General features: G+C 38.5%; 1 protein-coding gene across 13 annotated transcripts in view; it reads left to right on the top strand.

Annotated features, from left to right (window-relative positions):
* Nucleotides 1–20,402, top strand: part of cacna1g (calcium channel, voltage-dependent, T type, alpha 1G subunit) — a 106,486-nt gene that overhangs the window by 75,941 nt on the left and 10,143 nt on the right. For 12 of the 13 annotated variants that reach the window (XM_056770622.1, XM_056770619.1, XM_056770613.1 and 9 more), the window contains 7 exons: nt 7,825–7,976; nt 9,071–9,180; nt 11,381–11,514; nt 13,326–13,396; nt 15,319–15,397; nt 17,043–17,164; nt 17,309–17,734. In XM_056770622.1, coding sequence (XP_056626600.1) covers nt 7,825–7,976; nt 9,071–9,180; nt 11,381–11,514; nt 13,326–13,396; nt 15,319–15,397; nt 17,043–17,164; nt 17,309–17,734 — 1,094 coding nt within the window. Of the gene's footprint in view, nt 1–7,824; nt 7,977–9,070; nt 9,181–11,380; nt 11,515–13,325; nt 13,397–15,318; nt 15,398–17,042; nt 17,165–17,308; nt 17,735–19,283; nt 19,710–20,402 lie in introns of those variants that run through there. The other variant, XM_056770621.1, reaches the window with a different exon arrangement.

Below are 20,402 nucleotides of genomic sequence, written 5' to 3'. Positions count from 1 at the left end.
AGCACAAAGGGTCATTGTTTCGATCCTCAGGAAAACACATACTGATCTTGAAAATACATAGTGCAAATGCACTGTAAGTTATTTATGGATAAAAACGCATACCAAATAAATAAATGTAACGTTATACATTCATGCTAATACATAGGTGTCTGTAAAATATCCATTCACCTTAACAAGAGCCAGTATGAAGTATGAGACCTTCACACAACAATAAATCCCTGCGGATTAGCCTGAAGGTGTTCCTTTTGATCTAAATATTAGTATTCAAAGCGTCTATATAAGATACGCATTCATCTTATTGACATGTTGTTTGTTGTTTGCATTATGATTGAGTTATGTCACTCAGTATGAACAGTCTCCATTTTGCTTCTAATTAGAGGACAATATGTGAATTAGTCAAGCGTCCAGTTCCACAGAATATTTTGTCATTCTGTTGTGGGTTTCTCTTTGGGCGAGGTGGGGGTGTGTTACCCCCCACCAGTCTGTCTTTCTCAATTAGCTTCTGTTCTCCTCCCGTCGGACCGCCATCGCTGCTGTACGCTTGCGTGTGGGATCAAAGGGGTGCTTAATCATATCACACGGTAGTAGGGCTGGAACCATCTGCCTCTCCTCTACCTGTGTCCTCCCCTAGTTACCATTCATTAGCTGTTCTCTAAGGTATATCACCAAAACTGTTGTGTCAGTAGTTTGCCAGGTTATACAGTTTTAACCGGATTTTGTTTCAAATAGGTTTATCTCTTTGCAGGGCAAATACTTTGTTTTTTTTCTCCACGGATAGTTACCGTCTACACTGTTAAAAAAAATGTCATTTGACAGAATTGTACTGTTATTTTTTCACGTATTTATTAAATACAGTAAACATGTAATTTCTCTTGTGCCTCAGTTTCCAGATTTTTTTTACTGTAAAACCACCAAATTGCTGCCAGAATTGTTTTGTTTATTATGGGATTTTTTTCTAACAGTGTATAAATCTTTGATTTTGTTCCAAAGAATCAGCATTCAATTCTATCAAAATCTGTCAGTTTAGTTTGACATGTCTCACAATCGTCCTTTGCTTTTTGCCCAAAGGTCATATCAAACAATTGAAAATGGACAGGAAAGATTTCAATATTTTACTTTTGTTCCTTTTGTTTTTTTGAAGGAAGCTTATGATGTTGCCTCTCGACGGTAACTTTGGGAGCAATAAGACAGAGTGACACCGAGAAAATGAAATAACCCACTATCACATAACCTCCACTCTTGGCAGCAGAAGACAGCACGGTCGCTTATGTAACCTGGCAACTCCAAACACCATTTCCTTTCTTCCTACTGCAAGTGAAAATGACTAAAAGTCTTCTTTATGTAACTTGGGCAAGCAACAGCCCCTTGTCAAATCGAACAGATGGTGTAAACTTTTCAGATGAAAGAATTGCATTCGCTTTGATTTTGCATGTCCTTTTCCTAGAAATACCACTGAACAGTTCTTAGTAGCTTTATTGATCCCGTTCAGTCACACCGTCTAAATGACTTTTAAATTAAATTTATTTTGTGCAGTTTGTGATGGAGGGATGTAGCCCATGTTGCATCTTAAAATGCAAGTAATAAAAACTGCTCATTAACTGTGGAATGTTCCGCTACCCTCTGCGAGGGTATGAGAAGCTGCTAATTCGTAGTTTGATTCTGATTTCCAATGCATGAGCACAGCGTCCAACATTTTAGCAGACTCATGCCTTTTGGCAGGAAGTGCTCCTTATCTGTTTATGAGTCTTTGTGGTTCATTCAATAGGGAGTGGGTTTGTAACCTGAATCGATCGAGAATGGAGTGTGAAGTCTTCTGCGAGCATGTTGTTGTTGTTGTGAGCATGTTGGTTTGATGCTATCTTTTCCTAACCTCTGAGTTTAGTGCTGATATGACTGGCGTGTTTGTCTTATTGTGGGAGTGCAGCCTTACCAGCAGTCGGAAGAGAATGTACTTTTGTCTGGATGGTTAAATAAGTTGTGTGACAAGATAGTAAACTCAGGGACAAAGAAAGTAGAAGTATTTTCTGTAATTGCCAAAGTAACATAATTCATTAAAGAACAATAGAGTGTTATACATGGAGATTGATATATAATGGTTGTAGTGTAAATGATTCTTTGTTATATTTACATTAGCACTGCAGTACTTTATTCCGGCGCTATTATGGAATGCAACTCCTGAAAGGCAAATTTTACATACAACATGAGTAACCAAGGCGCCTGGAACACGAGAAGTTGCCATGTAGATCCAAGATTTTTTCCCGTAAAGTTCAAACTAGGACACGGTGAAACAACGGTGGTAAAATAGTCGAGTTTTTATGATGTTTTTATTATTTAAATATGTAGTTAATCACTCGTTTCACGGTGTTTGGATTTAGAGGTTTTCAAATCAGAAGGAATTGAAATATCTCCCTTTGCTGTTGTTAACAAGGTTGACCATCATATACCTAAAGTAACGTATAACCTTGGTTATTAGATGCCCCAAAAAATAAAGATTTTGTCATTATTTATTTGCCATCATGTTTTTACAAATCCTTATTTTCTTTTCTTGTGTGTGAAACATGACTTTTGTTTTATCTTCAGGAATTATAGCACAATCTTTCAAGCATCCAAGAATAAAAAATACAATAAAAGACAAAAAAATAGAAGCATGCATTATATTTATTCGATGAATAACAGGCCGACATTTAAGTCTAGATCATTCGATTATAATGCTCATCTCCATTCTACTTTCAAATAATATTTTACACATTTTACATCATGACATTTGGGTTAGAAATCAATGGCATTGGGTACAATCACTATACAGTATGTCTGATTTTAGAGGTGCATAGATGTACGTCCCCAATATTCTTGGACTTACCGTGAGTGTGTGTCTCCTGCTACTTTAATAGTGGATCAGCTTTCTTTCAAAAGGTCTTTTTTGTGTTTCACTGCAAAAATAACACTTAAGGGATGCAAAACAATGCGAGGGTAAATAAATAATGACGATTGTCGTTTCTTGGGCGGAAATTCTGGCACGTGTTCCAGAACGAGTCTTGGAGTCTTATTGTCAGACACAAACAACACCTTCCTTCCCAGGATTCATTATCTTTCTGTTTGTGAGAAGAAATATGATAGGGACCCTAACTAACCCCTCATACTGAGTAATGCAGAGTGACATCACTTTGTGCGGCTCTTCACACATCTTCACCGTTACCCATCCACACTCTCAGCTTCACAGCCACCAGCCTGTGCCATTCAGCCTCCATTTCAGACGGCCATCTGCCTCAAGTCAGACTCAGAAAGAAAGTGTGGTTGGTCTGCCACATCTACTAGCATGATATATTATGTATGTGTGTGTCTGTGATTTTTGTCTCACTCTAGTCGGTGTGCTTGTTTGTCTGTGTGTCTTCTTTACCATGCTCGTCCATCACTGAAGTCAGTTTTGTTCTTATCTCTTAATTCTTATCTCTGCTTTCTGTCTTTTACTTTTGCCTGTTAAGCAGGCATCAATGATGTCATTTCCTGTTGATTTTGACTCTGTGTGTGCTGGCATATTGTTCCAAAAAATGTATTCAGACATTGGTGTAAATCTTTTATAATGTCCAGCAGACATTGACTCAATACTTTACAGAGCAAGTCATTGACCATTGCGCAGCGCAGAGGTGTAAAACCAGCCTCAGTTAAAAACCATTCGGCGTATAATGAACGAATGTGAAAATTTACCATCCAATTCCAATGGCTGTTTTTATCACCTCTGCTTTTACTCTCTCTATTTTTGTCTGACATTTTGCCATCCAGGCTTTAGATTTTGTTCCTCTAGCTCTTCTTTAAATAAGTTTAGTCCTCCCACTTCCCACAATTCCCCAGCACTTATGACTTTCACCCTACACGACTCATGAAAGTCTACGTAATGGGTAGGTCTTCGTCAACCACATTGCTCAGCGCTGTTTGTCGTAAGTGCAGCTCTGTGTCAAGATGACCGTGAATAATTCAAACATCAATAGTCTTCAACTTTAAACCTTCGGTTATGTCTCATTACCTTCAGAATCAATGAACTTCCTCTATGTAAGAAAGTACATAATAGCAGTAGTATTCAATTTAAAAATAAGGCTTTTCCTCAATTCTCTGTGGTGTTTGTACTGCAATACAAGTCATGTTGATAATGGACCAAAGATTGTCTGTATTTCCCAACTGACTTGGCTTCTAGATTCTAGCTTTTAAATGCTTCATCTCTCGGATGGACATCGTATGTCTCACACATCTTTTCTCTTTTCTATGGTTCATTGTTTATGTTTCCTCAAAGGACTCTGGACCTCTTTGGGTGAAGGGTCAGATGTTAACAAAACAAAAAGTTTGATGTAAAAGTGAAATACTACATTGAATAATTCATTTCAGAATCACATAGCATCGTTTTCAGTACTATTTTTCAGGTAAGCGAAAGAAGGGTCCAGAGTTCCTTGTCTTAAACGTTTTTTGTGCCTCTCCTCAAATTGCATGTGAACTACAGCAAAGGCAGAATATAGGTGTAAGGCCAGAATGATTTCTTAATGGGAACATAAAGAAATTTGTTCTCGTATCCTCCTTCAGGAGCTAATGGGTATTGCACTGAGTTACCACAAGTCCGGTGGGCGATCCAAGTTTTGTGGCTCTATCTCAAATGCGCAAAGCCTCTATTTGTCAATCAGCCCATAACCTTCAATTTCCTCAGCCAAATATCTGGCCGTTGTTCTCAAATGGAAAGGGCTAGAACTGCCATCTTAGCAAAGAATGTCTCATTAAATCATAGTCATGGTGTCATTAGCTTGTACCGCAAAAATAGAGACAGAGATGGAGAGGTCCAAGAGCCACATTCCCCACCACTATTTCATCCTTCGCGTTTTGGATAAAAATAGTCTTCATTCATTTTCCCTCACTTTAAATCCTGTCAAAAGTGATTTGGCTGACGCTGGACATTAGCTAGACCCTTCGCCATAGCATGACATCAGAGTGGAAACACTGCCAGTAGGAAACAAAAGGAAACAAATCCATTTTCCGTAAATGGGAAGCCAAGTCATTCACTTTCTCCCTATTTCTGTTTGGTTTGGGTAGAATTGGCCGCTTGTTGCTTGCCAATGAGAGTCTCTTGTATTGAACTCAGTGCAGTACTCACTAAGTACTAAAAACATACGGTTATTGAGATCTTTCCCTTTGTCGCTAATTTTTTTATTATTCTTAAAAACAAACACTTATTATCGCAGAACAGGACAGTTATGTTAATGCTGGACTGGAATGGATTTCAAAATTAAGTTTCACATTTTTGTGCTTTTTTTAATGAAAGTGTGCAAAGGGAGAACATCTCACTTAAGAGGGTAGGAGGGAAGTAGATTAGTAGGGATGTCATAAGAGGCTCATACTTGAGAGCGCTCAACAGTTCCCACTCCTGCAGCTCCAGGTTTCCTAGTTTTGAAACTGTTGCTGAAGTTAAGCACCTCGAAACTAGGGCAAGGTCACATAGGAATTGTCTTTGCTTCCAAAGAATCGTCTTGGTTGCTCCCCAACAAACCCTAGCCCCCCCCCCCCTGGAATCTGTTGTCAATACAGACCGCATGGGATAAGGAGCAGAACCTTGACCTCATGCAATTTTGTGAGATCCTGGTAGTCATAAAAAACAATAAATGAAAACAAAAGGGGCAATTGAGCCAAGGTTGGATGTCTGAGATTCATAAGTTGTACATTATAAAGCACAGGTAACATTGAGTCAGCACTTTTAAGAACACAAGGAGCCAATTAATAGAATTTAACCCAGATGCTTCAGATGATTCTTAAGTAAATTACCAGCAGAACTGGTGGAGCTGGCAACTTGTCCTGGGACCTCACACAAGAGTGACCCCAGATATGTTACTAAAAGCCATGGAAAAAATTGAGAGACCCCTCCTGTTTTGACTTTAACCAGCATGTCTGAGTGTATCATGGTCGTCCCAGTCAAGTGTCTGTTGAATTTCAGCAGAAACTAACCTCACAAATGACGTAGTCACATAAAAGCAAGCTTTTTTCGTCAAATATACATTTTTGAACTGATCCCAAAATATATGTAAAATCATTAGCAATGTGTTGTAAAAACATGATTATGAATTTGTTTGCTTTGCAGTCTGGAATCTTTATTATTGAAGTTTGTAACGTTTAAATTTTCTGCAAGGGCATTTCAATTTAGTCATTTAGCAGACGCTTTTATCCAATAGAAACGATGGAAGTAAATGGAACAATATAAGGACAACAAAAAGCATAAGTGCAATTAAAACAATGGTCTCATATAGCCTACCACAGTATAAAGTGTTTTTTATTTATTTTATTATCTGAAAGAGTAGAAAAGAGATGGAAATAAATGCAAATAGAAAACAATGTTTTGAATTTAGGAGAAATGTTATCACAAGTTCACAGAATAGACAAAAATGATAATTTACTGAAACCCATTCCTATAAATAGTAAATTTAGCAAACTTAAAATATTTTTGGAGTGGTCTCTTATTGTTTCTGTGGCTGTATGCTCTCTCTACATTGACTACGCCTCGTGCATGCATATAACTAGAAAAGTACTTACATTAGCTACATGTGTCCCTTAAAAAACCTTCAACCATAAATAAAATGCTAATCTGTCTGTAAGGCACAAAGCTGGGCATTTTACATGTATACATGTATTAAAAATAGTCACCTTTTTCAAACAGGCTTTACCCTCACCATTTACATTGGTCGGGTGAAACAATAGTCCGGCCCCAAACTCACACCATTTGTAGCCAATTTCCATATTTTTTTGACAGCTAGATAAGCTATTAAACAATGTTGAGGAAAATCACTTGAATGGCTTAAATTTGTGGTTTAAGCATAATAATATGCTATAGGAAAAAGAATTTAACACCCAAAAATCATTTAGACCATTACTCCAGATGAATCACACCCAACTTCACTATCCCCTGGGAAGCAACCACGTGATTTATGAAATACTGCTGATATGGCACCATTATATATAAAAAAAATGGAAAGGTTGAACGTGCACCTGTTCCTCTGCTCCATTGGCTGGTGCCAGGAACAGGCTGCCTAATGGGCTGACAGGCCCACCGGGAACACAGCTGCCGCTCACAGCTATGCCTGTGTAGTGGGATAATAAGACCCCCGCTGCTCTGCCATCCCTCCACCCCTCTCTGTCCTCAGTGATAGGGACAAGCCATACAATAAACTAAACTTATACATATACAGTACGTGGGTCAGATAGCAAAACAGCCATTATGTGCATGTCATATTTAGAATGATTTTCGTGTATAGGAGCACACGCAGGATTACCCATGATGCATTGGGGGACTTTGTCATGTTGTTGGTTGTCTGTAAAAGAGCAGATATAGGGCACTGTTGCCCTAAAATCTGGGCTTCTCGGCCTTCGATCTGCTATTCAGGGCAGACCATATGAACATAACAACGCAGGGATAGTTCACCAAAAACAAAAACGAAACCTCATGTCATTGCAAATCTGTATGACTTTTTTCTTCTGCAAAACAACAATGAAATTAAATTCCAAGCGAATGCAAGAACTAGGAAAAAAAACACCAAAGCACCATAAAAAGGGTCAACACGATAAGCGGCCAAGGTTTCAACAGCACAGGTTTAGACATGAAGGTGAATTTTTTTTTTCGCGTGTACTATTCCTTCTGTCATTCTATGTGTCTGAAACACATATAATCTGTCTGTCAGCTTCTTCTGTTTCCACTGGTCTTTTGCATTTTCCCTTCCTCTCTCGATGTGGGTATGAATGTGTACAAAATATTGTTCGCTTTGGTGCCGTTATTTCACGTTTGCTTCCTGCTTGGTTCCTCAGAAGCCCAGAGTAAACCCTATTACTCCGATTACTCACCCACACGGCTTTTCATCCACAAGATGTGCACCAGCCACTATCTGGACCTCTTCATCACGATTGTCATCGGCCTGAATGTCATCACCATGTCCATGGAACACTACCAGCAGGCAAAGGTAGAACGTTCTGGAGTGCATACCCTTGTTAATATTCCAGAAGAGAATGAAGTATCTAGTTATGTAAATGCATATAATGTTGCTGTGTGTCTTATGGGTGTGGATAATATTTGCTGATTAAGCTGCCAAATAATTATGGTTGAACTGCATTGCACATTGATTATATGAAAGCAGCGAGAATATTATTTTTATTTACGTTATGCAATACCTATTTGCACTTTTATTGTCCTGCTTCAAGACATTTCGTACAGCGCCTGTTCAAGAATGTCTTATGAGAGCAATGCCTCCCTAAAATAAAACGCTGGAATATACATACAGAAATGTATTCATATTCCCTCATCTTACTTTCTCCCCATGCGTAATAACAATACGGACTATAGAGACAATTCATGAATATTCAATAGAGGACAGTAAACAATAACATGAGCTCTGTCGCAAAACCAAGCAAGCTGCCCCCTCACTATATAAGGATTTGCTTTCTCAAACTGCATCACCCTGAATGTCTTCTTTCCCATGCTGCATTGCATTGTGGGATTGGGTTTTCCACAGTACATGCAATGAACAGATAATTGTGAATTTTTGGGGGGATTATCTCCACTGAGAGCTAATGTTTACTGTCCCCACCAGACAGCTCTATTGAATGGTTCCCGGGTTCGCCCCCACCGCTAATGGAGGTCCGTGACCTCACCTGTGTCTATAAATAGCAGGCTGTTTTAATTAGAGCCCTGGCAGTCCGCTGAATCTTGGAGGAAGTGGAGCGGAGGGGATTGTTAGGCTTTGACCAATTACACACTCGTTGGGTGAACGGAATCAATTGATTTTCTGGTGCGTTGTCAGGCTTGGCCTGACTTTAATTACCTTGTGGCGAACGGGGAAAGGTGGACCCCAGGTAACGTCCGCCAACACTGTCAGATGCTGAAAATGCCAGCTAATGACTGACGTGTCCCCCGGCTAATCTGAGCACTTATAGCTCATCATCTTTTCCTACGATTGTGAAATGAATCAAGTCGGTACAGTGTGTGCTGTATTGAAAAAATGACTTTGTGTCTGAAAGATTAGTTTAAGGTGTATTTTTCACTGTGATTCCCTTTTAGGTTCTGGATGAGGCTCTGAAGATCTGTAACTACATTTTCACCATCATATTTGTGCTGGAGTCCGTCTTTAAGCTCGTTGCCTTTGGGTTTCGCCGCTTCTTCAAGGACAGGTAGGACATGTGGCGCTTTTAAGTTGCTCTTTACAACTGAGGTGGTTGTTTTAAACCAAATTAAAGCTGTGAAGTGACTGTGTCGGGATTTTTGTGATGGAGTTGGGTCTGTTTGTAATCCACATCGCTTGAATGTGATATCAGAGCTTTGAGATTCCTTTGTTCGCCTCAGAATTTGAAATAAAAATGAGGGCTGTATAAACTGGCGTCTGTGATGGAAAACAAAATCAGAATTTATATGTTTTGTGGTTTGGTTAAAAACTCTTTCCAGAAACAGATATTAATGATCAAATCATAATCACACAGCCAAACAATGAGAAAAAGTTTAGTATTTATTCTTATTGCATAACTGAGAAAGTGCAAAAAAATATCCTAATATGGCTATTTTAAATGTCCAGTATGCAATTTGTTTGAAAGATTTGTTGACAGAAATACAATATAACATATTGTCTTAGTCTTGTGTGAGCCATCGTAGTGGTTCGAAAGGAATGGGTGGAGTGAGCCATTGGTGGCAAATTCCATACACTTGGAATACACGTGGCAATTCTGTGAAAATGTCAATCTTACCACGAAAAAACATTTGTACCAGCAATATTAACTCTGGTAACAGAGCAGATATTAACATTTGGCTGTTCAAATACCCATGTGAGATCTCTATTCAAATTTGTAAAGCATTTGTTTTATTTTTAGTGCATGATTTTTAATAGTCAGGTTAGTGCAACTTTCTTTGGGTTATGGATTGTCACATCCATAACGCTACATATTCCTCATAAATAGACACATGAAAATGAATATAAAGTAACTATTTGATGTTCTATAAGGAGGCATCCCTTCTCCATTCATTGGGTGTTATTGCTTCAGGATTGTGAATTGTATTTTGAAGAAATCCTACAAAGTTTATCGTCTCCCAAAAAACATGTCCTTTCTTTGACACATCCATAACGCATATTTATTTTCCTTTTTTTTCATAGACTAACAATTTTTAATGTTTAGACTTTATTAAGAAGGGTTCAGTAAAGTATAAACAAATGGTTCAATATTATTGTAACAAATTCATTCTCTGAGCATTTTTATGTCACGTCCATAACGCAAAATGTCACGTCCATAACACTGGAATGGCCAGACTGGAATTATTCTAACAAAACGATCCATTACTTTTAATTTGTCATGAATAAAGCGTTTATTATGAGGATTAGGTCAAGTGTAAGCTTCTTTCCTTAAATTGATAGGCCATTAAAAATACTCATGTAATCAGCCTATTCTTTCAACGGCATAATAAATAGCCTATCATGTCAATGTATTCCCAAATCATTAATATACGAGCCTGGAGGAAATGTAAAGAAGCTATTTGCATAATAATAAGAGAACTTTGATCTCAAAATAATTAATTTTATTTCAAAAGTGATCTGAACATTGATCTTTCTCTCCCCCACATTGACACTGTCATTTTAGAACACAGTGTTCATGAGGTGAAGGTATAAGAGTTGAAACTTTAAGACCTGATTGATTTACAGCACTGGAAATTGCTGTTGTTGTTTTAATCAGCTCGGAGTGCAATTCAAGTCTGCAGGTGAAGGAGGATAGATACACCCCTTCGCTGGACCCCTTAGTGAACGAAATCGTGGGAAAAATAACGAAACGTGCTGTGGAATCGTTTCACTTCAGTTTCTCCACAAATCTAATGAAACACCTCTCGTGGCTGCAGGCCACAGAATATTGAGGTGTCCTAAATCAGACTTGAGGCTCTACCTTGCCCATCAGTATAATATTCAAACCCGGGGGAGTTATTTAAAGTTAGCCACAGTTTTAAGCCATATTTGGATAATGAACATTCTCAGAAACCTGAAGGGAAGAGAAGTTACACCCAAGGTCAAGCAAAAGTTACGCAAATGCTAGTTTGTATGCTATATTCATGTTTTTATTTCTTTAAGAGACAGTCTATCCTTGAAGTTTTGACTTGTGAGACCTTATTTTGTTTCGCACACTCCATATGCTGTATTGTTATGGGTATCATGCATAATTTCTCAAACTTGAGCTTGTAAATCAAATGTGCAACACATGAAAATAATTTCAAGTGATGCCTTTTTCTATTTTTGTCCTTCTCAACCTGCTGACAAAGACTTAGATGCTTGTTAGTCGTCTAAATAAATACCAACTTCACCCTGTTGTGTGATTTAATCTAACAAGTGTCTTTACGCAGGTGGAACCAGTTGGATCTTGCCATTGTGCTGTTGTCTATAATGGGAATAACTCTAGAGGAAATTGAGGTCAACGCGTCCCTTCCCATCAACCCCACCATCATCCGCATAATGAGGGTGCTGCGGATCGCTCGTGGTTCGTATCCTCTCTTATATTCCGCACTTCCACCGTTAATTTTTCATTCCTGCAGAAGCACGTGCTTCTCAGCGCTCATCCCATTTCCTCGGCAGATCGCGCTGGGTTGTGACACCCTCGGGATCTCTGTTGTCTCACAGACTGCTCAGCAGAAGCCGTAGTCTGTGTAGAAAGAGTCCAGATGGCCATAATGAGAAATTCAGTTCACACTACAACTTACACAAACACACACAGAGTAGAAACTGGGACGCTTGTCGGCTTGGAACAATTATTTCTCTTCTAATGGAAGAGCTGCTGGGAGAGCCTTTATTGATTATTCCCTCAACAGAGATGCCCAGGCAAACACACCTGCTCTGATGTCTGCGCTGGTGAGGATGCATGTGTGCACGGCCTGCGCGCGCGTACGCACCCCATTTCCTCCCACTTTCATTCAGACTTTCCTTTAATGAAAGTCATAGGCATCAAGCTCTTACATCACTGATTGCAATTAAGCAGGACTCCACTGTGCCATCTCGTCCACGGCTGAGCGGCCATGTCATCAACATCATTAAAGCTCAGTGTGTAGTGCACGACCTCAATAATAACATGCGCTACGATCTGACCACTGCCAAAATAACAAGAGAATTACATTTCACTTCTGAAGAACGATTTATGCTGTGTACAGGCACTTTTGTAGCATTTTAATTTTACACCAGGGTTACTGGTGGTGTTCATTTTAAATGTGTCTTGCACTCATTGTGACCATATTTCTGAACCATTTTAAGCAGTTTTGGTGCTTTGTCTTTAAGGCTTATTACTTTTTTTAACAACATCTGTAGTGCCATAGTTCACACTGGCCCATGTTGCGTAGTACCAACTGTTGTTGTATTCATGGTTTTGACAGCAATATCATAATGTCTTATGTCCAGGCTTGAATTGAATATGCAGATTTTTGACACATTTTCTGACCTGGTTTCGTGCAGAACATGCAGAATGAAACATGGAAAAATGTGTTAAACCAAGCTGAAAAACGATTATCATATTGATAGCCGAAAGCATTTGCGTAATTGACAAATAAACTGGACATGCGTCTTTGGGCGTGACACCAAAATTTAAGAAAACAAACCGTTTATAATATATTCTATATTTGATCATATTTATAGTGTATTTAAAAAAACATTTTTGAAAAGTATCAAGTGTAGAACATTCTAAATGATGAACCAGAGATTTTCGTGAGTGCAGATTCAGCGTGTTTCTGCTGATGAGTTTAGTTTAGATGTATTTAGGAGAGAGTGCTCTAAAAAGTTTAAAGTACATTTCAAGACGGCAAAGAAAAACCTGTTTTTCATGATATGCATCTCTGAAAGCTACCAAAGAGAAATGGTACCACTTTATATTCTAACCTGTTTCAAACTTTTTTATTCCAGGACCCATAGACAAGTATAAACTGTATCCCACCAAAAAAAATTTATGGAAATATGAGGAAAATACATTTTTCCTTGTTTTGTAATAAGTGAATTTCCTTTCATTTGTATGCGTTTAGTTACCTTTTAGCAACTTTGTTACGTCTATATATGTTATATGTTAAGTAGTTTATTGTTTATGTTTTATGTTGCTAATATAAGATTTATTTAGTTTTTATTAAGTCAATAGTTATAAATATTTCTTTAAACAATGTTTTATTTTATTTCAATAAACAGAATTTTTTATAGTTTTTGTATATTATTAGTTTTGTTATAATAACCTTACATCCCAAATTTGTGCAAAACAGACTTAAGTGTATACCAAACTATAATGTAAAGATAAAGTCTGCTTTAATCTTCTTTTTACAGTGTTAAAGTTGCTAAAGATGGCTGTAGGAATGCGAGCCCTCCTTGACACCGTGATCCAGGCCTTGCCTCAGGTACTCCTCAAAACGTTCTCCTCTCTCTCTGTTTGTCTCTCTCACGAAGTTCTGCTCTTCACTCAACCAATGCATCCTGTGCTGTGATGAGAGCCTTTCCTGGGCCCGTACCCCAGTCTCCCGGGGCCCCTCCGCTCTCCACAGGCCTCATTTACATAGTCAATCTGCCATGAAGGGGCCCAGTGGTTGAGATTGGCTCTGATGGGCTGTTTCCGCAGAGTTTTTATTTGAAAACACACAGACTCCTGTAGCACTCCTCAGATATGCACATAGATAATTGTACATGTACTTCTTCCTACTGATTGTCACTAATTGAATTACATCATGCATAGTCGCTCGGTTTCTGCATCACCCTTTCACACTCTGTCACAGTGTTGCACGCACAATCTGTCCTTTTCCATTAAAGTTGCCCTTTGTGGTTCAGGGCTATTGATCCACCCTTCCGCAATTTGCAAGAGGTGATCCGGAACAGTGTTCCGAGATATCCTGCCAGATTGTTTGAGTTTAATCCCCCTGTCCTGAGTCACTATGAATACGGCCAGTTGAATAGTGCATTTAGGAGAGATTAAGGTGGGAAAACAGCCAGACTTGAAAAGAGAAATGCCAAAGCAATTGGATTTGTCAACGCATCCAGTCCGCTTCTCCACTTTTATAGAAGTCATGCTTGATCCAGTAGTGTTATCTGTGTGCCTAGTTTTGAAGATTTTATTTTTTTTAATTGGAGGATATGAGGATTTTAGTTGACGTCCTGTTATCTGATTGGACAGGCTGTTCGAAGTGTGCTGATATTTAGCTGGGACGCTTCACATCTCTTGTCTGTTTTTGTTACATTGCAGACAGGCTGTCAGTCCATGTGGCGCTCGGCGAAGCACAGCGATTAATCTGTGGTTGGCTTAGTTTAGAATTGTTTTTGTTTTTTGGAAAAACACACAATACACGAGCACACAATACATCATCGCATTATTCCTGCATAACTGTTCATTCACTATAAGTTTGTCTTGTTTACATAATGAACATATGCACCGATTGCCAACAAAACACAGACATATGACTCAGTTTTACTTACCGCGTGCGGTTCATGTAACATCTTTAAGCGCTGGGACAGCTCCATCTATCAGTTTCAAATGATCTGCAAATTCAGCGTTATAGCCACCGTTTATTTAACATTCATCACCGAAATGATTTTTTCTCACTCTCGCTGGTTGATGTGTTGGCAGGCACTTTTTTTCTCGCTCTTGATGGTTGATGTGTGGGCATGTTCTTTTTTTCTCGCTCTTGATGGTTGATGTGTTGGCATGCTCTTTTTTTTTTCGCTCTTGATGGTTGATGTGTTTGCATGCACTTTTTTTCTCGCTCTCGCTGGTTGACGTGTGGGCATGGTCTTTCTCTCGTGTGCTTGTCTGATAGAATGGTCCAATAAGGGACTAAGAACCCTTGTTACGAAACGGGAATTCATGTTTGAAAAAACTTTCCTTAAGCTGTACGAACCCTGCCGGAGTGTATTAAGCACAGAAATAATACGTCCAACTCGTTCGTTGACAAGTTGACCATGTGAAGCATGAGAAGACAGCACGTTTAACGGTGTAAAAAAGTCAGAATGCACGAAATAGCATTTAAACTCACCTTCAATATCATTACAATGAGCGTAGAAACAGGATGATGTGACAAGATCCCAGTTTCCACAGCTCAACATGTCATGTGCTAACTGCTAAACCCCAGCTCCAGGTTTGGATTTAAACATTTACAGACCTTCAGTCAGGCTTTAGATTCAGTCAGGTGTAAACACGTCTATCATTCTCTCAGTTTGACTTATTGGCTCGTCACAGGTGGTATTTCTGGGTCTGTTCTGTCAGTTTCTCTTGTGCTTCATGACAAACTCTCTTGACTTTCTCTCTCCCTCGCTCCCTCTCCTTCCGCTACAGGTGGGCAATCTGGGTCTTCTCTTCATGTTGCTCTTCTTCATCTTCGCAGCGCTGGGAGTTGAGCTGTTTGGTGATCTGAGTAAGCACAACAAACTCCACGTACATACGGGTCATTTTTCCACACGGTCTCATTCACTCACTCACACAAACCCTTCCAAAGATCCACCTGTCTAACTAAATTTAACATTTTCTCAATCTGTAAATAATCTCAACCTAAATACTGTATGCATTAAAGAAAATGCCATAAGCATTTAGCATTTTGTCAATATGTAAAGTTATGAAGCTCAAGTTAACCAAATTGTTCACTGCCCCTTTCCCATTAAACGCCCATTTTTTGGAGGATCTATTGATGGATATGCTTAATATTAGACATAGCTATGTCTTTAAAGGTGTATTAATAATTGACATAATCAATCTATCTTTCATACACTGGACCTTTAAAAGGTAAAAAAATAAAATATGGTTACGCATTATTACTCATTAAATAATAATAGCCATAAATGGTTTGAAACCCCTAAATGAGTTACATGTGTTGTGATTTATCTATTTACTCTTTTAAGACACTGATTTTTTAAGAATCTTCTCATCTGCAACAATACAATTGGTTGGTTGGATTATGTTTGAAATTTGAAACTGCTTGATATATTTCTCTTGCTCTTTAGTTTTAAATTGTTTTGAGATCCCGTTCGCACATGTCTGAATGTTTTAAACCTCATCTCTGAGGGCAAGCCCTGCAGCAGATTTTCTCAAGAATACGTGGCGGCATTCTGGGCGCAGGTTCAGGAGCCAGTCGTGATTTATTTCAGCTCAGCACAGAACCAGGGTTGATGCCATTTCCATTTCCAATCAGGCGACTGAAAATAAACAGTCTTCATAATTCACATCCAGCTTTACAATGCTGCTGTCCAAGTACAATATATTGAATCTACAAGATAAACTGAGATTGACTAGCAACAACATTTATTTTCTACTGAACTAGGAATAGGACAGGATGGTGAACCTAAAAAACTATAGATTAGTAATGTTCATTTATATGTATTTTTATACTATATTTTACTACTCTACGTGACTTTCTTCTGCAGAACACAATATAGATATTTTAAAGAATGTTGGTTACCAAAATCTGTTGGCCACCATTGATTTCTATTCAATGGACTCGAAACCAATGCAAGTCAATGGAGACCAACTTTTTTTAACAACATTTCTCAAAAATCTTCTTGAAATGACAAGAGGATGTGTAAAAATGACAGAATTTTCACTTCACTTTCAGCTTTGATATTGTATTTTGTGATGTGGTGCTTAAAGGGATAGTTCACCTCAAAATGAAAATTAGTCATAATTTATTCACCCTAATGTCATTTAAACATGTACGTGACTGTCTTCTGTGGAAAAAGAAGATGCTTCAATAAATGTTTCAATGTTTTGTGTCCATATACGATGGAGTCATTGGGGGCCCAATGTTGATAGGGCACCAACATTCCTCAACATATCTTCTTTTGTTTTCTACAGAAGAAAGTCATACAGGTTTAGACATGAGGGTGCGTAAATGATAATTTTTGGCGGGGGTGGTGAAAAATCCCTTTAAAAGTGGATAACTTAAGACACTTTAAATTTAATATAATGACAATGTCCTGTTCATTTATTGTGTGGTCTTTCTATGTCTCTCTCTGAATTTACATATCACTTTTCCCAACATTTGACCTTTGACCTTTATTTGTGTCCAGTATGTGACGAGTTGCACCCATGTGAAGGTCTCGGCCGCTACGCCACGTTTAGGAACTTTGGCATGGCATTCCTCCTGCTATTCCGTGTATCCACAGGGGACAACTGGAATGGCATTATGAAGGTAGGACGTACTCTCTTTTCACGATGCTGAATTTCCATGATGCAAGCTTTATATGAAATGCTCTTTGCTATCTGCATGCAGTCGTTAGTGACCTGCTCGCCTCAACCAGCCATCATTTGTGTTCTCTGTGTGTCCTCATCACAGGACACACTCAGAGACTGCTCCCAGGACACGGGCATCTGCTACAACACGGTCGTTTCCCCCATTTACTTCGTATCGTTCGTCCTGACGGCACAGTTTGTTCTAGTCAACGTGGTCATCGCAGTGCTCATGAAGCACTTGGAGGAGAGCAACAAAGAGGCAAAGGAGGAGGCTGAGCTGGAGGCAGAGATGGAGCTTGAGCTGGAGACCGTGGGTGGAGATGGTGGGATACCCCGGGGACGTATGCCACCCCTGGGGCCTGGTGACATGGGAGGGCCGGGGGGGTCACCTTGGATATTAAGGGACTCTCAGGACCTGTCGCGACCTGTTTATCCTGCAGATAGTCCACCAGCAGACATATGCAGAGATTCAGAAAACCACATAACAGCAGATCCGGATCCTCCGCCAAATTTGGAACCACCGTTGGAGGTGAGTACACATTATGGTTGTGAGGTCAGTTTGTGTTCTTCTGCGTACCATTTGTACTTCTAAAGGTCCGTTTTTTATGGTTTGAAGTTATTTGCAATAGAAAAGACAGGAAATCACAATGGGTCATACAAAAGCTGACTTGGTACATTGTAGTTGTTTTGAGATGATCTAAGAGGGCCATTAGCTGGTGCAGGTTGGCCACTGGATTGAATCAAGAGCATCCATGTATGCAAAATGTAACAAATTTAACATTAAATATGGTATGAGAGGATCTTTCAGCTAATGACAAGCATCTATCATGTTCACAAACGCAGCTACACACCAACGTGAGCTGTTTTACTTAGCAGGGTTGTCCAGCTTGCTTTAGTTTAACCTGAACCCCTTGACTTTTCTTATCTGAATCTGCATTATGCTAACAGAAAACATACAGTATGATCCCATAGATCCCTGAACTCATTGATGCATATTAAAGGAATGTTTCAGGTTCAAAACAAGTTAAGCCCTATTAACAGCATCTGTTGCATGCTGTCCATTACCACAGAAAATAACTCTGACTTGTTGCCAGGTTTGTACAAATAAACAAAACTTGTGTTTACAGTAATGTATTAATATTGGAAGTCTGGAGGGCATGAGATTCTCGGGACCGTTCTTCGTTCGAACATTTTTGTTTTTTTTGTACATAAATTACTACAGAATTATTCTGTACAAAAAGGTGTTAACTGAGCTGTGAAATTGACCCTTTCTGGTATCCATATTATATTTGATCTGAACAGGAGTTAAAATATTGGCTCTGAATTATACATTTGTAAGCATCTTTTTATTAGTTGTGCTTTTGAAACAATGCAACTTGAATTTTTATTCTAATGCTGTTTCTTGCTCTCTATCTTGTATTATAACTTCCATGCATTTTAGGAATCTACATCATAGAGCCTAAGGGATAGTTCATGCAAACATTTTAATTCTTTCATCATCTACTCACCGTCCTGTCATTTCAAACCTGTATGACTTTCTTTCTTCTGCAAAACACAAAGTAAGATATAATGAAGAATGTTTGTAACAAAAAACGTTGGTCCCCACCGACTTCTATTGTATGGACACAAAACCAGTGCTTGTCAGAGAGGACCGGCATTCTATCTAATATTTTCCTTGGTATTATGCAGAAGAAAGAAAGCCATAACCTTTTGAAATGAGAAGAGGTTGAGTAAGAGCACAGAACTGTAATTTTTGGGTGAACAATCCTTTTAAACTGTTTCACATGTACTCTATGTTTGTATTTTTAGATATTGTTTTTAACAGGTATTATTTTATTACAATGTATTACTTTTACTTAATAGGCTTAAAAACACATTTGAAGTAAGAAACTCCATCGCTCACTGTTTTGGTCATAAGGAGATGAGCCTGTTGTTTTCTCTTAAAACTAAGCGATCTGAGGTCAGACTGGTGCCATGGGAAAGTAGTGATCCAGCCTTTTTCTTTTTTAAGTGAACTGGCTATTTCAGGCATACCAGCCATTTTTAAGTTAACAATGACAATGACATTATTCCCCCAGCCCACTTTTGGAGTGTGCCAGTGTCAATGCAGATTGTTCATCACCAGCACGAATCTCAATAGTGCTGTACTGCCCCCTTCTGGCTGTCATATGTTGTGCACTTTAAAGTGTGCCTGCAAACCTGGAGGCTGCCCTTTTATGACCGCATTTCTGGGGACGCAATTCTGATTTTTAGCGACAACGGAAGCGATGAGTGCTTCAAGCGTGTTTTACTGAAGTATGACAACAATAAGAGTGTGAGTATTAAATGTGAATCTTTTTCTTTCAACATTAAAAACAATAGTTTAACAAAAAGTTAATAGGCGAAGTGAGTTGATCATGAGTTGCAAAGTCTTAAATGCACTAAATAGCTACAATAAAAGCTTTTAATGCTGTAAAACGAGTTGTAAATATATTCGTTTTACGAATCCGAAGCTGGCAATCTTATGTTGATTTACTGACATAATGGGATTATTATTAATCCTAGGCTTAGCCTTCACAATAAACTGTATCACTTCATTGTGAAACCTTGTTTTTCAATTTTAAGTCATTTAAATTAATCTTAATGTTTTAGTTGGCACGTCTCTTAATTTTTACATAATTTTTATAATGTACATTTTGACATCATAATAATTGACTGGTAAAATACCACGTGCTAGATTTGTCATGTACTGTGTAGTCTATATGAAGTGATTTCGAGGACAGAGCTCAGTGCAGGCAATAGTATGACTAAAGATTAATAAATCAATTTGTCCATTACTAGACTTCGGCCTTCGTGGTCACTATAGGATCTTTTCAATATGAAATAAAAATTCGAGGGTTCAACATTTTAAACTGAATGTTCATTATTTCTTTCACCTCTCTTTCTTTCTCTCTATGCTTTTCTCTCTTAGGAGTCAATGAAAACGTCATCAATGAAGTTAATGAAGTTGGTAATTAATGAAGTGGTGCATGAATGTGGTTCATGGAAAAAAATGTTTTTGTAATTTTATTAAATATACACATTCTTAAATCTACCCTGAGTCATCCTTGTGTCTTCACTGTGTACTTGAAATGTGGTTAATCTAGTGACTGAAAAGGCTATACCATGATTTATGGTTTATGTATACGTGGTATATTATGCTAGTTAGTCAAAATAAT

The sequence above is a fragment of the Triplophysa dalaica genome, chromosome 17, assembly GCF_015846415.1.
Source record: "Triplophysa dalaica isolate WHDGS20190420 chromosome 17, ASM1584641v1, whole genome shotgun sequence".
Taxonomy (NCBI): Eukaryota; Metazoa; Chordata; class Actinopteri; order Cypriniformes; family Nemacheilidae; genus Triplophysa; species Triplophysa dalaica.
Note: the sequence above shows the minus strand (reverse complement) of the source record. Positions and strands in the feature narration are given on the sequence as shown.